The sequence below is a fragment of the Euprymna scolopes genome, chromosome 26 (assembly GCF_053919585.1).
Source record: "Euprymna scolopes isolate OS-2025 chromosome 26, ASM5391958v1, whole genome shotgun sequence".
Classification (NCBI taxonomy): Eukaryota; Metazoa; Mollusca; class Cephalopoda; order Sepiida; family Sepiolidae; genus Euprymna; species Euprymna scolopes.
In genome coordinates, this window is record NC_136507.1 from 102,593,862 (window position 1) to 102,613,258 (window position 19,397).

At 34.6% G+C, this 19,397-nt stretch overlaps 1 protein-coding gene across 3 annotated transcripts in view; it reads left to right on the plus strand.

The window, feature by feature from the left end:
* LOC145248314 (pyridoxal kinase-like) overlaps positions 1–19,221 on the plus strand; it is a 67,586-nt gene extending 48,365 nt beyond the window's left edge. For all 3 annotated transcript variants that reach the window (XM_080110221.1, XM_080110223.1, XM_080110222.1), the window contains exons 7-10: positions 807–958; positions 3,729–3,847; positions 8,224–8,293; positions 17,351–19,221. In XM_080110221.1, the coding sequence (XP_079966347.1) occupies positions 807–958; positions 3,729–3,847; positions 8,224–8,293; positions 17,351–17,466 (457 nt within the window). In that variant the 3' untranslated portion in view covers positions 17,467–19,221. The remainder of the gene's footprint in view (positions 1–806; positions 959–3,728; positions 3,848–8,223; positions 8,294–17,350) is intronic.
* The last annotated feature ends 176 nt before the right edge of the window (positions 19,222–19,397 follow it).

The window sequence follows — 19,397 nt, forward strand, 5'->3', positions numbered from 1 at the left end:
AGCGGCATCTTAAACAAATTGCAAAATGGAAAGATTAAAATTAAAACTGACTACAAGTCTATTATTATACTAAATGTGAGTTCACCAATATTTATTTCCCTAAGGTTTTTTTGATCCCCTAACAAAGAAGGGATTGGATCTAGTAATTCACTCCCGTTCAGAACGGATTTTCTGAGATAACTCTGATTGCCACCCCAAGGGGGCATTATAGGGGTAAAATTATCCCCAAATCGTTCATCCGTTTGTTCACACTCAATGACTACTACATGAATTTTTTTTGAAATTTTGCACAAACATTAGTCATAGTGAAAATAAATTTTTCACTCGTGGAGGGGGACCCTGCATGCTTAGCTTGTTTCCCTATATACATCAATAACACAAAATGCATGCTAAAAAAATGTAGTTTAGTTCTGGGATTGAGTTGTGTTAAAAAAAAAAATGTTTAAAATCTTCTAATTAGCTTAAGTTATTCGTTTCTCACTTAGCTATCTATACATGTCTTTCATGCCTCTCACTCTATGTTGATTCAACCACACTTTAGTATTTCTTGATACCTCTGTAAACATTCAAAGAATGAGTGAGTTATAGAGGTATCTAAATTTTCATGAAGGACTTTTATTCTCTACTCATAAAACTAAATACAGCCCACATTAGGATCTCTCACACATATCAGCTGTATTTTAAGATTTATGATGATTGCTTAATTAGTTTCAGAGTCTGTCAACATAAATATATTTTCATGCCTAACTTTATATGGAGATATGTATTTTCCTTGTTTGTTTTTTATTTGTTTTTTTTTTCTACAGACTTTTAACTGGGATTAAAATCAACAATCTGAATGATACATTAAGTGCGATTGATATGATGCACAGTTGGGGAATTAAGACGGTGGTTATGTCAAGCAGTACGTTGGGCAAAGACAGAAATACATTGGTTTGTGTCGGCAGCAATTGTACAGGTAAATTGTGATCCTACCATTTTCTCTTTACACTTTTAATACTTTTCTGACAAATAATTTACAAGTTAGAAAAGCATTTCATCCAAGGCATGAAAATTGTTAAACAAAATGTTTTTACTATAGGCTTTAAAAATAAAGGTACAAGATTCAATTTGAAATTTATTTATCTTCAAAGTGTATGTTTATAAATTTTACAAAGTAAAGTATAAAAATTTAATACCTTACTTTGTAAAATGTATAAAAGTGCACTTTGAAGATAAATAAATTTCAAATTGAATCTTGTACCTTTATTTTTAAAGCCTATAGTAAAAACATTTTGTTTAACAATTTTCATGCCTTGGATGAAACGCTTTTCTAACTTGTATCGTATCTTTTTAAGATTATATTTTATTTAATTTATTAATTTGGATTAAAAAAAAAAATGAATGTGGTTTTGTATGTATTTATAAAAACTCTCCTACTCTCTATTTCAGATTGTATTTCTCCTCACACCACAACTCATTTTTGCAACTCCCTTTTTGTATTATTACAGGGCTGAATATTCTCTCTGTTTCAGTTTGTAATTCTCCTCAGACCACAACTCTTTTTTGCAACTCCCTCTTTGTCATACATGTCTGAATAATGAGAAAATCTGAATTTCTTTTAACAAAAACTTTAAAATAAATTTTTTAGATTAAATTTTTTAAAACTTCTTTCAGAATAGAAAATCTTTACAATTTAATAAGGAACATATATCATATAGGTTTCATTAAAAATATTCAGTAAATAACGAGAAAAATAGAGATGAAAATTTCAACAGAAGAGACGTTGCGAGCCTATCCTTGTTTTATCATTATTTCCATGGCAGGTGCTCATCTGAACTCCAATCTCTGGTCCCCCCTCGCCAATCTTTCACAAAAAACACCCGTCTAGCTGAATCCACTGTGAAAAATTTCCCCCACTCTATATCTGTGCCTAAATCAAAACGCAGATTCCATGAACAAAGCTTCTTTCTTAGAACTGCACGCCTGTGGAACTCTGTTCCGTCTGCCTGCTTCCCACCGGACTACAACTTGGATGTCTTCAAGTCCAACGTTAACAAATTCCTAATGAACCGCCCCCTTAAGTAAACACTTCATCAAATCTCCACACTAACGTAATGTACTTGCAATAAGCCTTATCCCTGAGTGGCTTCCGGACCTTGATAAGTGGTGATCACTGTGTAAAAAAAATAAAAAAAAATAACTGGTTACGCTCAATACTAGTCCTCGCTAGTGAAAGACTGTTATTGTTATTCTATCATTATTATTTAAAGCATTTTGTGTCCTGCACTTTTGCGCGAGGACTAATTTATTTTTTTGTACTTATTCAGAATAAGGATAGTGTTGTTGTTAGCATATTCCAGGCAGTTTCCATAAATTGCTGAAAGGTGCTGAACAAAAGGTTCATTTTTTTTTTTTTTTTTTTTTTTTTGTTTCTGCCCATAAATGTTAATACTTTCTCAACATTAAAATCATAAGGACATAAAAAGTGTATTTGACAAAGATTCAATGAATCTATCATTAGATTTGTCAAATAATTGCAATTGACTCCGTTTAATTTTGATTGGATAATTTTTTTGTATTGCCTGTTGCGATTTTTAATTTTGATTGGATAATTTTTTTGTATTGCTTGCTGCGATTTTTAATTTTGATTGGATAATTTTTTTGTATTGCTTGCTGCGATTTTTAATTTTGATTGGATAATTTTTTTGTATTGCTTGCTGCGATTTTTAATTTTGATTGGATAATTTTTTGTATTGCCTGCTGTGATTTGTCAATTATGAATGACTAGTCAGGGTGCCCGGCGTTGCCCGGAGGTGTGGGTTGAGCAAAAAAAAAAAAAAAGTGGTAGTAGGCACCGCGAAGGAGGAAAAAAACATGAAAAAAAAAAAATGACGTCTTTGCTGTTGTATCCATCACCAAACTGGAAGTGGTGAATGTTTAAATTAAGGCTAGCCAATCTCGAAAATATCGGCGAAAAAAGCGACCCCCTTCTTATAGAAACGTGCCCAGTTGAGGGTGAATGAACTAATGTTTGTAGCCAATTTTTTGATATGTCATCTGAAGGGTCGAGGTTCAAAACAATACCGATATCGTGAAAAATCTGTCGCCTGTCGAAAGTTTTAGGCAGACATACATACCTACATACATACATTAAAGCAAACAGGTGAAATTTATATTATAGATGATCAGGTTGATTTGTGATCTATTTCATAAATTAAGGCAACATGGGTGTCCTACATGTCGATTAAGTACACAGGACAAAACTTTATATAATTGCATTAAAAAGTTTCCTTTTTTTGTTTTTATTGTGATTAATAACTATGACACTAGTTAATTAAAACAGCAAATTTAAATTAAAGATATTTTTACACTTTAGTGGGATTTTAGTTTTTGTTTTATATTTAAAAAAAAAAAACTTTTTGGGAAGCTTCTGTCCATATAACATATCTCTACTTATATATAAAGGATACTTTGTCTGCGTGTGAGTGTGTATGGTTCCTATGGATTCTGAAATGGCTGGGCCAATTTAAAAAAAATTTCACACAAATGTATCTGTCTTTTTGTTTTATAATATCGGCGGATTCTGCACAAGCAACAAAAAAAATCTTGAAAAATTGATAAAGTGGATTAATTTTCCTGTCACCGGTTGCAAAGTCAGACAAAACTAAATGATAAAATTTGCAGCCATTTTATGAATGAGAACTTGATCAATGTAGCATAAGTTTTTTTTGTTTTTTTTTTTACAGAGAAAGGAATTGAACGTTACAAGATTGAATTCCCTTTTATCAACGCGACGTTCGTTGGCACTGGAGATTTGTTTGCAGCTTTGATGCTTATTTGGTTATACAAAGACAAAAATTTAAAAGTAAGCAACTTTTTTTTTTAAACATGCCAAATGGTGCTACTATATTATAATAAAAAAAAAAAGTAATGCATTTCAAGTAAAACAAATGGTACCTACGTAATTATCAGGTTTCAAATAGTAACATATCCAAAAATTATGAAAAATAAGGTAGAAAACTAATTATTCATGAAAAAAGAAATTTGTAAAATGAAGTGAAATCACTGTTAAAAAAAGAAATAAGTTGACAGGGGAGATAATTAAGTTCTGTTGTTTGTCACATAATGCTCGTAATTCAAAATGTCGGACAATATTTTATTCCTCGTAAACTTTATCAAAAACTGTGTTTCATTAATAATTATTTTCCTACCTTATTTTTCATAATTTTTGGAAAAGTTACTATTTTCAACATGACAATTACGTAGGTACAAATTATTTCACTTGAAATTCAATATTTTTTCTGTTATTATAACCTGTTAAAATAGATGCTTGTGGTATAGCCCCTGCTTTTGTTGTTGTGTAACTGTGTGCTATGTGCACATGTTTACCATTTTTGACTCTGAGTTGCACAAACCAGTATTGTTGTAAAACAAAAAAAATTTGAAATTCAGTTCTTTACTAAAAATTCAGTTCTTTATTAAACATTCAGTTCTTTACTAAACATTCAGTTCTTTGCTAAACATTCAGTTCTTTGCTAAACATTCAGTTCTTTGCTAAACATTCAGTTCTTTGCTAAACATTCAGTTCTTTGCTAAACATTCAGTTCTTTACTAAACATTCAGTTCTTTATTAAAAATAAACTCTGCTTCCGAAAGACATTTTTTTTTTTTTTTAACCATGATATCAAATTGACATTGGTATATACCCATTTTTCTCCTCGTTCCTAGGTGTCTTTCACACCATTAGATATTCTGTCTTGCTGAATTTCAGCTGAAAAAAAAAAGAGATCAGCTTGAACTCCTGCTTCTCACTTATGACCGCAAAGTCACATGAAATCTAACTCCCTTCCCCGTACTTCGATATACAAAAATCGTTTTCTGATGCCATTCATGTTAAGTACAATTTCCATTTCTTAAAGCTATGTTATGCCTGTATAGCATAATAAAATAACAAAAATATATTCTTTCTGGTTTGAGACCCACAATTAGTGATGGGACAATTCCAATATTTTTCCCAGATTCCGATACAATTACCGATTCTGATTCTTTATGAATCTCTAAATATTTAACTATAGTTAAATGTTATTTTTCCTCCGATTACTGTAAAAACACGTGTTGAATGTGCAGATATAAACTGTAAAAATACACTTGTGGGGGAACTATTTATCGATTTTAGTTTTACTGGTTTTATTTGAAACCTGATAATTACATAGATACCATTTTTAAAAGCAATAAATATTTATTTTATAATTACTACCAGCAGCGGAAGATTTTGCTTCAAACAAAATCAAATAAAAAAGACAATGGAAAGAATTGTTTTTAGCATTGGAAATTAGGCACAAATGTTTTCGATATCCCTTCCCCTCAAATTTCCACTTTTTGCAGTTCCCAATTCCGATTAATCATCCCAACACTAGCTACAAACAAACGGTAAATGCACAGATGAAAATTAATAGAATAATTATAAAGAAAAGTAAAAAAAAAAATATATATAATGGTGTTTGTGTACGTTTTGAATGATTTTGATTGGAGTTATAATGAAAGTACTTTGACGATTCAAGTTGAAATAAAAATTTAAAAAAAAAAAAATTACCTGATAATGCTTGTTTTGTTTTTCTCTTATGGTTTTTCTTTTTTTTTTCCTACAATAATTTGAAAGATTATTTAGAACTTGTGACTGAAAGATGTATTTAGGCAATTAATTCCTATCTCAGTCGCATAAATTATTTCGAGTTGGAAAGAAAGTACACACTCAAATCTGATTTTGTGTTCTTTCTTCCCCCCACCCCCCACAATGAAGACGTTCATTTTTTTTTTTTCACCTAAGCGACAATTTTTTATTTTTTTATTCTTTAACCAACAATAAAATCATAGGCGAATGAGGCAGCGTTAAAAAAAAAAATAAACTCCTGTCAAGCAAAAAATCTGTCTTTTATGCTCTCACCTTAGACTTCCAACAGTGCACAATCATGTTAATCATGTGCTGAGGAGTTCCAGGTTCGCATGCTGCTGCTTCCCAACAGTGGGCTTATGCCAAGTGTGGCCACTTATTGTTGTGCCTTTCCACACCATTGTCAAATAATTCTTCCTTTATTCCATATTTTCTTTATTCGTCTCCTGACAAACGAGGGATTGGACCTAGTAATTCACTCCCTTGTTTGGTCACACTTTTCTCAATAGCCATGCCTTGGATTTTTTTTTTTTTTTTTTTAAATTTCACACAAACATTAGTCATGGTGAAAGTAAATTTTTTGCCAGAACAGATTTTCTGGGATAACTCTGATTGCCCATTCCTCATCCCTTTCCCCACCCAGGAGCTATTATAAGGGTAAAATTGCACCAAAATCATTTGTTTGTTTGCACTTTTCAAAATAACCATGCCTTGAATATTTTGAAATTTAGTACAAACATTAGTTATGGGGGAAAGTAGATTTTTAACTTGTATAGAGGGACCCTGCTTTTCTATATTCTTTTGCATTAGATGTTAAAATTCTGGGAAAAAACTTCTGTAATAGTTGTTTTACTTTGATTATGGCTGAATGCTGAATATCTTGAAGCCGGTGTCCTCTTTTTCAGGGCAAGCAATAAAATTCCTTGAATATTATTTTGTTTTGTTAAAAGATAGAAGTGTTTTTCTTCTCTTCATTTCTTGAATTACAGGCATTCAAGTTTACTAGAGTTAAAATGCTTGAATAACAGAAATCCTTTGTGACTGACACACTTTTTATTCTTGTTTCTATCCAGAGTGTCTCTTTTTTGAGGAGCTGGATTTTCCTCACATTAAAAATCGACCTTGTGTCTAACTCTGCCCTGGTGGGGAGGCAAGTAAATAGGAACATTTTTCAATATATTTTTTGACATGGTGTTTTCAAATCTCACTCTGGTAGATAATTTTCTTTAATGTTGCTAACTCTTGCAAGATGATCAACTGATGAATAAACTTCCTGTGATTCTCAGGAAAATCTCACATTCAAACAGTTGTCTTGCGTGTAATTTTCTCTTATATGGTTCTATAAATTTTTGGTGTTTACGTATCACATGTCTGTAGAGGTGGAGATAAGGCTTTAGATTATTCGACTACTATTCTCCTTGTGATTTTTATCCACGCAGTGTTTTAATCAACGTAACCTCTGACCTTTTTCAGCTGTATCTTTTCAAACTTGTGGAATTTCAAACTACTGTTCTCATTTTAAGTGTTATTTTCACAATGTTTCCGTCTGTGTAACCTTCAATCTTTTTCGGGTGTATTTTGTTGAACTCTGGGGAATTTTTCATGAACTCTGGGGAATTTTTTCTGTTGAACTCTGGGATTTTTTTTTTTATTCTGTTGAACTCTGGGAATTGTTTTTTTGTTGAACTCTGGGTGTTTTTTCCGTTGAACTTGGGAGAATCAGAAATCTGCATAGAATTTTAAACAGAACCTTTCATTTAATATATGGGGGTAGCATGTTCTTGTCTTATCAACCATGGTTGGGCAGAAGTCCTAAGTAATTCCCTATTGATTTCTGAATAGTGCTCACACTTGAACCTCCAAAAAAGTTTTACAAATTGCTTTTCTGTTGCACAATAGGTTAATACAATTGCAAATTACTTGTGACTTCTTCCCAATCGTGACTGATGGAACAAAAGCATGTTACTCCCATGGATTAAATAAAGGTTTCTGTTTGAAATAACGTGCAGATTTTGGAGTTCAACAGAAATATTCCTTCATGACTGAAACAATTCTTACTTTTGTTTCTATCCTGAATGCTCCATTTTTTTTTTTTTTTTTTTTTTTTTTTTGGGGAGCTGGATTTTCCCCACATTAAAAACCGACCTTGTGTCTAACTCTGTCCTCGTTGGGAGTCGAGTAAAAAGGAACACTCAAGAGAAGAATAGTTGTTTGAATCCGAATAACATGAATTGGGTTTGTTGAGTAGTTGTATTAGCTTTCACTTTTCATGTCTAGGTTGCCAGTTTGAATCTAGACTGGATTTTTAAAAAATGATTCTCATTGAAGCAATTTTACGAGTAAATGAAAGTTCAGCAAATTAAACATGTATATATTTTTTTTAATTAATTTTTTTATTTTATTTTTTTTTAGTGTGTGGTTAATTTAGTAGCACTACAAAACTATATTTTCTAAAAAGCCTTTGAAAATCAATGCAGTATTTACCTATTAATACTGTCATCCTCCTTAACCTAAACCCTAACAAAAAGTTGTTTACTTAGTTTTTTTTTTTTTAATAACTTTGCTTTCAGCTTGCCTTGGAAAAGACTGTATCAGCATTGCAGTATGTTGTCAAGAAAACGGTTGCATATGCAGAAAAACGTAAGTCTCACCAGTCGTTTCTACTTTCTTTATATAACTTAAATGTAAGATTTTCAAAGTTTTAGCCTAAAGTTATATATCGGTATTTACATATGCAACAGTAACACACTTTAAGTAGATATAAAAATTCAATTCATTTATTTAGGGCATAAACTGACTTTCTCCAATGATCACAAGACAACATTGAAACTCAGAATCAGGTTAGGTTGGGTGGCTTTCATAAAAACACAGCACCATCCTAAAATCAAAAAGAATGCCGATAACTGTCAATGTAAAAGTTTAATTTATGTCCTCCCAGTAGTTTTATATGGCCTTGATTGTATCACAGACTAAACAAATAGCCAATCGTATTGAGGTGTTTCCAAATCTCGTAATGCATTTCATTATGGGACATCCCCTGATCGAAAAACCAAAATATCCACCCTCCATCAAACTACTTCCCTACCCTCTCTATTTGATAAAATTAAAAGTAAAACCCTTAAACATTTTGGCCATGTCAAATGATCAACCATTGGCCTGTCAAAGTTATGCTTTGAGTGTATGTAAGAAGGCAAGAGAGGCAAAGGAAAGCGAAGAAGGTGGAGAGAAAATGGTTTTGATTGGACATTTCTTAACAGTTGGGCGTCCATCAACCAACTTGCCCTGGATTAGAAGGAATAGCAAAGAATAAGTCATGTGGATTCATAATCCACATCAAGCGGAAGATGCAACTCATGAGATATAAAAAAATTGTAGAATGTTTCGGAATTTTTGAGATGCTGATTGATAATTTGTATTGTATGGAGTATTGTTCTCATCTTTGTTGTTATTCTGTGACCTTGAACGTGACCTTACACGACCTTGAACCTCTGATCGTGGCCCAGTTAAGATCTTATCCCTGGGTCGATGCCCAATTATGACTATCCTAGTCACCGGGTAATTAATTATGTCGACTGGGTCGTTGGTACGTCGCGTCACCCAGTGAGTCCTCGTCAAGGCGTTGGAGGACTCTTCTCGGTTGCACGGTCCTCAAGGCCTGTTCTTCTTGATCGTCTAGTTGGTCGTCCTGTTGACTGGGTGTTCGTTGATGGGAACGGGGTCACAAGTGGCAAGTAAAAAGAATTAAAATTACATGGAACAACAGCACATCAGCAAACAAACTCCGGAGGTTGGTTGATATATAATGTATTTAGGAAATTCATAAATGATTATCTACAGACGTATGTACAATTGAAGATTAAATGGAAGCAAGCAATTAGATTTGTGAATGAGCTTCTTGTTGTTGAAATACTCGGTTGGAGTCGCGGACCGTTGTAATTATCACTAAGGTGTTCTGGCTGGTCTCTTCCTAGGTCCTCTGAATTCTATTAAGTTGCAAATTGAGCTCTCTGGCGACCAGCGAGGGGGAGAGAGAAGTTGGGTGGCTGGAGTCCTCTACCGAGACCTTATCTCTGTCTCTCCAGAGATCTCTCTCTGTCTTCTCTCATCTCCTATCTCTCTCTCTCTGATTAAATCGAGTTTTGCAGATCTTATATAGTAAAACCCTTGAATAATGACGATGTCTACGTTCGTCTTCGACCAATCATTGATAACAATCCACCTGATTCCTTCTCATTGGTCAATTTGGCCTGTGGCAGGTATTATTTTTCCGCCCCCAATTTCCAAAATCAAATTGACTCCTCCCCAACTTGTCTGACCCCGCCTTCTTTATAATGGTTTTTTCCATATTATCAACTGATAATCAGAGGAAATATTATTGTTTAGCTTGTAATAGATCACCAGCTTTCATCTATTTAAAAATATCCGTTTGATATTCTTTCCCCTTTGAATTTATTTGTTTTGTAAAAACATCGGTGTGATTTTTAAAAAATATTCTTTACATGTCAGAATTCCCTTTTAGCGCCCAAAGCAATTTGCCAAAAGACATTGTTAGATAAGTCATATTGAAAAACAATTCATGTCGAACCTTGGGCTGACGTCATGAATTCTTTTATCAGGCCCGATCTGTTTCGTGTGTGTGTGTGTGTTTCTCAGATCCAAAACGATCCGACATTTCACCTGTCATTTTTTTTTTTTTTTTTTTTTTTACATAGGCATCACCACATTATCAAGGCCAAGAGGCCACTCAAGGATAAGGGTTAAAGAGTGTACATTAGAAATTGGACAATATAGTAATCATTAGTAATGAAAATTTGGTAAATTTGATAACTTATATGGAACGGCTCATCAAGAACTTATTTACGTTAGACTTAAAGACAACCATATTGTAGTCAGCCGGAAAGCAGGAAAACGGAAGACAATTCCACAGGCGTGCAGTTCTAAGAAAGAAGCTTTGTTCATGGAATCTACGTTTAGGTTTAGGCACAGATAAAGAGTGGGGGGAATTTTTGATAGTGTTTACAGCTAGACGAGTGTTTCTTGTGAAAGTTTGGCGAGGGGGGACCATAGATTGAAGCTCAGTCGAACACTTTCCATGAAAATAACGATACATCAGAGACAAACTCGCAACATCTCTTCTGTGAGATAGAGGTTGCAAGAAAGAGAAAAGGACATCTCCTACGAGGCTACGAAGTCTATTTTGAACTCTATCAAGGCAGGCCAAGTCCTTTCTAGCAGCTCCTGCCCAGATGTGGCAACAGTATTCCATCCTTGGACATACCTGGCTCTTATATAGATAGAGAATAGCATCAGCAGTGAGATATCTACAGGATCGATAGAAAGATCCCACCATTTTTCCAGCGGCCTTGGCAACAGATTTGATGTACGTGTTCCATTTAAGATCAGGAGTAATGGTCAAGCCAAGAAGCTTGTCAAAACTTGAGGCCTCCTGAAGACGAGAGCCATTCATTTCAATTGATGCCAGATGTGGGTCAGAATGTTGATGATGTAAAGATAGAAGCTTGGTTTTAGATGCATTAAAAGTAACCAGCCACTCCTTACCCCATTGTACTACGTGCTCAAGATCAGAGGAGAGAGAATTGGAGAGAACTTGGTCGTTTATTGTCTTAGATGTGCTACCATAAATGGTAGTGTCGTCAGCATAGATGTCTACAAATGATGTAAGGATGTGATTTGGAAGATCATTAATATAGATCAGGAAAAGAGTTGGGCCCAGGATGGATCCCTGAGGGACACCGGCATTAATACTGTGAGCTTCTGATTTTTGCCCCTCAACTACTACTCTTATGAACCTATCAGAAAGAAATGATTTAATAATTGAGAAGACATTTCCAGTAATATCATAGCTAGAGATCTTATGAAGTAAACCTTTATGCCATACCCTATCAAAGGCCTTAGATATGTCGAGCAATTGCCCTAGAAAGGTTGCCTCCGTCGAGAGATTTGCTAATCCTATGAGATATAACTGTAAGCACATCTGCTGTAGATCTAGCAGAACGGAAACCATATTGAGTGTCACTAAGAAGGTTATTTTTGTTGAGATGGTTGATTACTTCTGTATTTAACACAGATTCCAGCAACTTACTCATGATGCACAGGAGACTTATTGGCCTGTACTGAGAGGGGGATGAGCGATCACCTGAATTCTTAAATACAGGGCATACTGATAAGATTTTCCAGGGAGATGGGAAACTATTCTCCTTAAGACAACGTTTAAACAGTTTTGTAAGTATGGGCGCTAGTTCAGGTTGAAGTTTTTTGAGTACTATAATTGGAATACCGTCAGGGCCAGTTGCTTTACTGGAATCAAGGTTTTTGATTAGCTTGGCAACATCACGTACAGATATACGTATATCACATAGCGTGTTTTCTGATACAGGAGGAAATATTGGGGGTTGGCAGCCTTGATCGCAAAGGGTAGAATTAGCTGCAAAGTCCTTGACAAAGAGTTTGGCTTTGTCTGATGCTGACGAGATTACCTCAGGTCCATTGATAATAGTTGGGATGGAGCACACGCTTCTGTTCAGGATTCTGTTTGCTATTTGCCAAAACTGGTGGGAACCAAGCCGCTGCTCAGCTACTTTGGACTTAACAGATTGAGCATACAACTCTCTTGCATTCTTTATTACTTTCTTACAATGGTTGCTGGCAGTCCTGAAAGCGGCTTTAGTTTTCATACATCTATTACGTTGGAAACAGTGGAAAAAGTGATTTCTGTGCGCAATGGCAGCAGCACATTCTGGAGAGAACCATGGCTGGCTGTTAGGTTTTTGCTGAAACTTTTTCGAAGGTATGAAACGGTCAATACCTACAATTAACCATTCCGTCAGGTCTAATACTATAGAGGACACATCCTTTTTAAACATGGAATGCAGAGGTAGATCAGATATAAATGTACGGAAGCTATCCCAGTCAGCCTTAGTGTATCGATATACTGTACGATGGAGAGGTACGTCTGGGGACTTATTACATTTCATTTTTATCTTAATTGATACAACAGAGTGGTCGGAAGATCCAAGAGGCGACAGAACAGAAACTGAACATAGTTCAGGGCAAGTTGTGAGAAAAAGGTCTAGTAGGCTCGCATACTGGCCGTCATTGTCGGGCACACGGGTGGGTTCCTGAACAATCTGAGTGAGGTCATAGGCAATGGAGAAATCATGACAGAACCTCCCCTCATCATCGGTCTTGTTAGAGTAGGTCAACCATTCGACGTTGTGAACATTGAAGTCACCACATACGTGAATGTTAGCTGAAGGATAAGCAGATAGGACTTGGTCAATTTTCTCAGATATGCTTTGAAAGATAGTAACTCCGCTGTTATGGGGGCGATAGAGAGTAAATATAAATGCCGTAGTGTGAGCTAAAGCAACCCGGAAGCACATATAGGGTAAGTTAGGATCTTCCCTGGAGATGTCCCTACCACATGGAAAGCTATCCCTAATATAGGCACATATTCCATGCCCATGGTGATCTTGGGGGTCAGATTTAGAAGTTAAGTTAGAGTATCCTTTAATTGCGAACTCTTCTAGGGAAATAGCCTGTCCAATGCCAGTTTCACTTAAAAATAAAAGGTCTTTTCAACACATTTCAAGCCGACCGACATTTCAAAGCTCTGAGTCGGAATGTTTTGTGTTTGGCTCGTGTAGTTCAAACGCGAGCGTATTTTGGTTAAAAAAATGTTTTAGGTAATCTTTCGCTTTGAAGTTTAGCAGGCGATTTCTATTTTTATCCCCCGACCGTATGGTATATCAACAACAAGATTTTGATACATAAAAATATTAACTAAAAAAAAATTTTTTTTTTTTCTGTAACCGGTGTTCGCCCGGGATTGATTATCACATTTAACAAAGAACGTCACATCGACCCTACTGATCTGATGTGGCCCCTCTTTGGTGTTACAATTCTATGTTTCGTCCGATGTAACCTCTGACTTTCTTCAGGTGCAGCTTGTCAAACTTGGAAATCGGTATGGAATTTTGAACGGAACTTGAGTGATAATCAGTTCTGTGAGGGTTGTTCCTAAAGTAATGCCTCCTATTTTTTCTTTTTAACTCAAAAAGTGAAGAGCAGCCAAGATGGGATTGATACCATAAAACAAGCTACGTGTTTCAGATTTTATTTTTCTACATAATCACCATTCTGAATGCACTTTTGCTAGGAATTTAAGAACACGTCTCTACTTCTCACACATGTTCATGACAAGGGTTGCTTTCTTAGAGTCTAACCTCATCAATATCTGTCACAGAGATGAAACTTTCAGGTCATGAATGCCTAAGTTCAGTCATCATAACAATGCAAATCGCAATCATCTCTGATCTGTTTGGGCAGAATAAAGATATAGGAGGCATTACTTTTGGAATGCCTCTTATTAGTAACAATTTTTTGGAGGTTGAAGGTTCAATCCTCAGTCTGGGTGATACTAAGAATACAAACTACTTATGATTTGATATGACATATGAAAAAATGAGAGCAAGCTACTCTGTGAATTATATCAAGGGTTCTGTTCAAAAGTTTGACAGAAATATTTCCGAGTTCAAGAAAATGCACTTGAAGAAAATTGGAAGTTACTTTGTTAGAAACGTTATTAAAACATATTTCATTGGAATTCGTTATTGAGATGAGTATTGTTTACTAATTTATTTGTTGTGGACTATTTTCCACATCTTTATTAGTTGTTGTTTTCACAACGTTTCGGCCAACTGTTCCTCTGGCCTTCGTCAGGTGGTAACCGCGATGGGATAGGAACTCCGAATCTCCTAACAGCATTCTCAGCAATTACTGCCTTCCATAGTTGTTGTCTCACCACGTTTTTGGCCAAGTAAGCATCTGGCTGGCTTTGAGTAGGATTGAAACCGCTATCTTCAGACAATTCTTACCTGGAACCAAAGAGATTCAACGTCTCTATCTACTGCGCCACGGGCCCCGAAGGGCGATCAAGGTTGGATTTTTTTTGTCTTATAAATCCGCGTTTATTTATTATCTGATCTGTACTGAATGTTATATATATTATTTAATTCGAATTCAATTATTGAGATGAGTATTATTCATTAATTTATTTATTGCGGACTATGGATGGCAGTAATTGCTGAGAGTGTAGTTAGGAGATTTGGAGTTCCTATCCCGTCGCGCTTACCACCTGACGAAGGCCAGAGGAATAGTTGGCTGAAACGTTGTGAAACAACAACCAAGAAAGATGAGGATAATAGTCCGCAATAAATAAATAAATTAGAAAAATAGTCTCAATGAAAACGATATAATAATAGAATGGTTAATGATGTTAATTTGATTATTAGTATTGTATAGGATGATATTAGTTTTTATCAAAACCTATGATGCCCTTTTAATGATGCAATGGGGGGAAAAAGGTGGCTGGTTAATTTTAATTAATTTAAAACCAAGCTTATCTCTTTCCATCACTCTGACCCATATCTGGCCTCTATTGAAATGAACTGCTCTCGCCTTGAGCACACTCCATGTTTAGACAAGCTTCTTGGTCTGACCTTCAATCCTGATCTGAAATGGAGCACATACATCAAATCCGTTGCCAACCTTGCTGAAAAAATAGTTGGATCATTCTACCGCTCTAGCAGGTATTTCACTACTGATGCAATTCTCTACCTGTATAAGAACAAGTACGTCCTAGGATGGAGCACTGTTGCCACATCTGGGCAGGAGCTGCTCGGAGCTACCTATTCTGCCTTGACAGAGTTCAAAACAGACTCTGTAATCTAGTAGACGATGCCCTTTTCTATTCTCTGCAACCTCTTTCCCACAGAAGAGACGCTGCGAGCCTGTCTCTGCATTATCATTAATTTTGTGGTAAGTGCTCAACTGAACTCTAATCTATGGTTCCCCCTTGCCAAACTTTCACAAAAAAACACTCGACTAATTACAACTGTAACCCGACGTGCGCCCCATGACAGATCGCCGACTCCCAACGTTGTGTACCGTGGATTTTTCGTTCAAGTATTCCTTTTCTGGCCAGATCGTCATTTTCTCGCTGGCAACTGTCAGTTGGAACACACATGGTTCACAAAATAGAAATATGAACAAAGAAAGGAAAAACACAAACGCCAATGTTCACATATAAATTGACTGTTGGACTTGTGAGTGTGTGTGTCTTCTCCCCGTCCCATTGATGTTACATTCATCTATCTCTCTTTAACTGTAGTCTTTATCAACTCCCATCCTCCATTAAGGGTATCTAGATGTCAACTCTAACTGTCCAAGTTCCATCTGCCGTCTAGCGCATCTAGATGTCAACTCTAACCGGAGTGGTAGTACCTGTTAGGGTCCCAACTATGTGTTAAATAGAAACCGACGTGAAAACAACAAATATATTCTATTAAAAAAATTTTTCTTCAAAATCTTTGGATTCGGCATTAAATAATCCGAAAAGGGTTGATATGCCGTAAAACAAAAACAACCAACCAACTTACTTCCTCTCTCTCACTTGATCTTTTTTTCCTTTCTTTGTCCCCCCCCCCTCTTCTTCTCTCCATCTTATCTTGCCTTCCTTTTCCTTCTTATAACAGTTCTCTCTGAAAACAAAAAAATTTAAATTTGACCACGAGGGCCATAACTTCAAAAGATTCATGATGAGGGTAAGGGAGTTGAATGACTTTGGTTTCAAGAATGATGGTCCTCTTTCCACCTCTCACATATGTGCTCAGTGTTTCTTCATTTTGACTTAGTTGAAACTGATTGGAGTTGGGGTTTTTTTTTTCTGCGCATCACACTGGATGAAAGAGTGGGGCAGGTTGTGAAATTCATTTTGATTTCAGACCCCCCCCCTCCCCCGGCTAACTCTCATTTGTAATTAACTTATTTATAATTAGACTTTATTTACCTCAAGTTACCTGGAGATATTTTTACTTTTATTTTATTTCGCTTTTTTTCTTTGATTTGTTTTGTTCTAATGCTATGATGTCATATCCATCTAAGAATTTGTCTTTTGAAGATTTTGCAGAGAATGCAACAAACAAACAAAAGTCAAATATATAACAAAGGCAAGATAAGTTACTCTTTTTCTTAATTGGATAAGTTTTGTATGTTTTAACAGAATTTAAAATGTCTATTCAGTTCGAAAAATAAGCAGTGTTGAGGTGGTAAGTTAAACTGGTAATGAACATGTCCGACGAAAAGATGCTGTCTTCAGAGCATCAATAATGGCTCAAAAGTTCAAAAACAAGCAAAATACTATTCGAAATCCACCTAGTAAGTATCACTATGATATGCTGAATTCTGTCATGTTGATTGCCAGTTTAACTTGCCACCTCGGCACTACTTGTTTTTTGAAACGGACAAATTCTTAAAATTCCAGTAAAACACACACAATTTATCCAGATAACTAGAAGAGTAATATATCTTGTCTTTGGTAATATTTGATAAAAATTAGATTTTTTGGCTTTTTTTTCTTTTTTTTTTTTTTTTACTTCTCTACAAAATACCCTGTCTTTTTTTTTTTTATTTCTCTACAAAATACCCTGTCTATTTTTTTTTACTTCTCTACAAAATACCCTGTCTTTTTTTTAAATTTATCTTTTTAACTAATGAGTCACCATTTATCAAATTCGAAATCCACTTGAGTATAAAAAAATGAGAATTTGAACATATGACGTCTTATGATGTAAGCGTGATTAGTATTGAACTTTTTCCCTTTTTCCATTTTTGTAGATAAATCTCCGGAGAAAGAAAAGGTCTCTTTTGCACTCATGGAACTGAAACTCATCCAAAGCAAAAATGTGTTGGAAAATCCGGAAATTGTCTTCCATGCCGAATCTATTGATTGATGATGATGATTGTCTTAGAATATTTAGTCGTTTCGGTAAATTAGTGCTAATGGTGCTGCTGTTGATGGGTCATGCTGTATGACATTTGACCTTTTTAAGATGATGTTCATGGTTCTTTTGTTGTTTTTTTTGTTATTGTGTTTATTTTGTTTGTTTTAAAGACTTTTTGATGGCAGTCTTTGAACTAATTCATCACGTCCGACAGTTCATTTCTTTCTCATTTGTTCCATCCTTTTAATTTGATCAGTTGTAGGCATTTTTTATCCAAACTAATCACTTCTGGATTCTTACATCTAACATCTGTGTTCGAAAATTCATAATGATTGGTTAAACGAATCCTATACATACAAATATAAAAACATACACACATTCATAAGTTTATATAAAGATTGTCATTTATGAAAAGTATGAATAGCGGTTCAAATAACTCCAAAAACGGATTGATATGAAAAGAAAATAGACAGATAAACCGTTTGTTACTCCCACCCCATCCATCCCCTCCACCCAAATAGTCTGCTTTGTTATGAATATTATACTGTTGCAATTAATAAATGATTATTCGTTGCTTGTGAGGTTCACAGGAGTACAATACAAAATCCCTCCGTTGTTCCCACATTCGGTTGATTTAATTTTTAACCTTGTTAGACAGCTTTATCTTTTCACCTTTCTACTTAAAGCTAAAATAATCGGAGTTTGTTTTAAAAAAAAAAAAAAAAATTCTATCCTGAAAGAAACCAAATGACTAGTTGACTTTATTCACATCATTGTGTTGTTTTATTCATAGTTTCACTGTTCTGTTTGCTGTTCATCTATGATTCTTCAGTTTAGAAAATTTTGCCTTTGCCGATTTACCTTTTCTTTTATGGATGCTGCTGAATATATTTTGAGATGAGAGCAATAACTTTCATGCCTCAAAATATTTGTAGTGACATAAGAAAAATTTAATGTGCTCACCTTACGACGGCCAAATAAAATGTTCCAAAATATTCCATACACGTGGAGGCAGCATTTTCAGTAAAAACTTAATTCTTACAAAAAAGAGGGATGAATGCGTTGATACAGCAGTAATTGAACATATGTATGACAGTAGCGAGTATGTGTAAAAAGCTTAATGATAGAAACATTTAACGTAAGAAGTGATTCTAAAAAAAAACACGAACAAGAAATGGGTATTTGAATGTTCTTTGAAGAGTAAAATCTATCTAGATTTTCAAGATGGTGTAGACCAGTTGTAAGTTCTTATTAACGTGATATAAATTCATGAGTTTTTTTTGTTTTCTTTTTTTCTTGCTTTTAAATGTTTCTTCTGCTTTCATAAAATTTTCATTCCTCCTCAACGTTCTTGAGCAGCCATCAATTCTCATTTTGGTGTTGCGGGTATATTTGTTAATGAACTGTTCAGAAAAAAATTCCAAAAGTGAACCTTATCATCTCAGAGTTCTTGCATTATGATTTCATCTACCGAAACAAGAAAAAAAATTCTACTCGGATAAATTTGTTGGTTATTTTTGGAACCCTCAGCTTGGGTCTTAAAGAATATTTTGAATACTGTTAACATTTTAGATTCAAAAGGAATAATACACATATATATATATATGTGTGTGTGTGTGTATATATATATATATATATATATATATAATCTTTTATTAAAGAAGGGAACTTATTCTGGGGATTAAAAAGAAGGTAGGGTTGTGGCTTGAAATTTGTTTTATTAAAATTGTGAACCAAAAGTATTAAATTTTTATTTTCTTTCAATCGATTCTTTTTCTTTCATTTTTATTCTTTGTTCTTTTATATTAAATTATTTGTTGTTGAATTAGAATTGATAAGACTGATCTTGAAAAGAGTTTGCTTATGAAATTGACCTGATTGCTTTTCATTTCAGTGCCTTTTTTTTTATTTTCCTCATTCTACCTGTTTACCTTTACTGA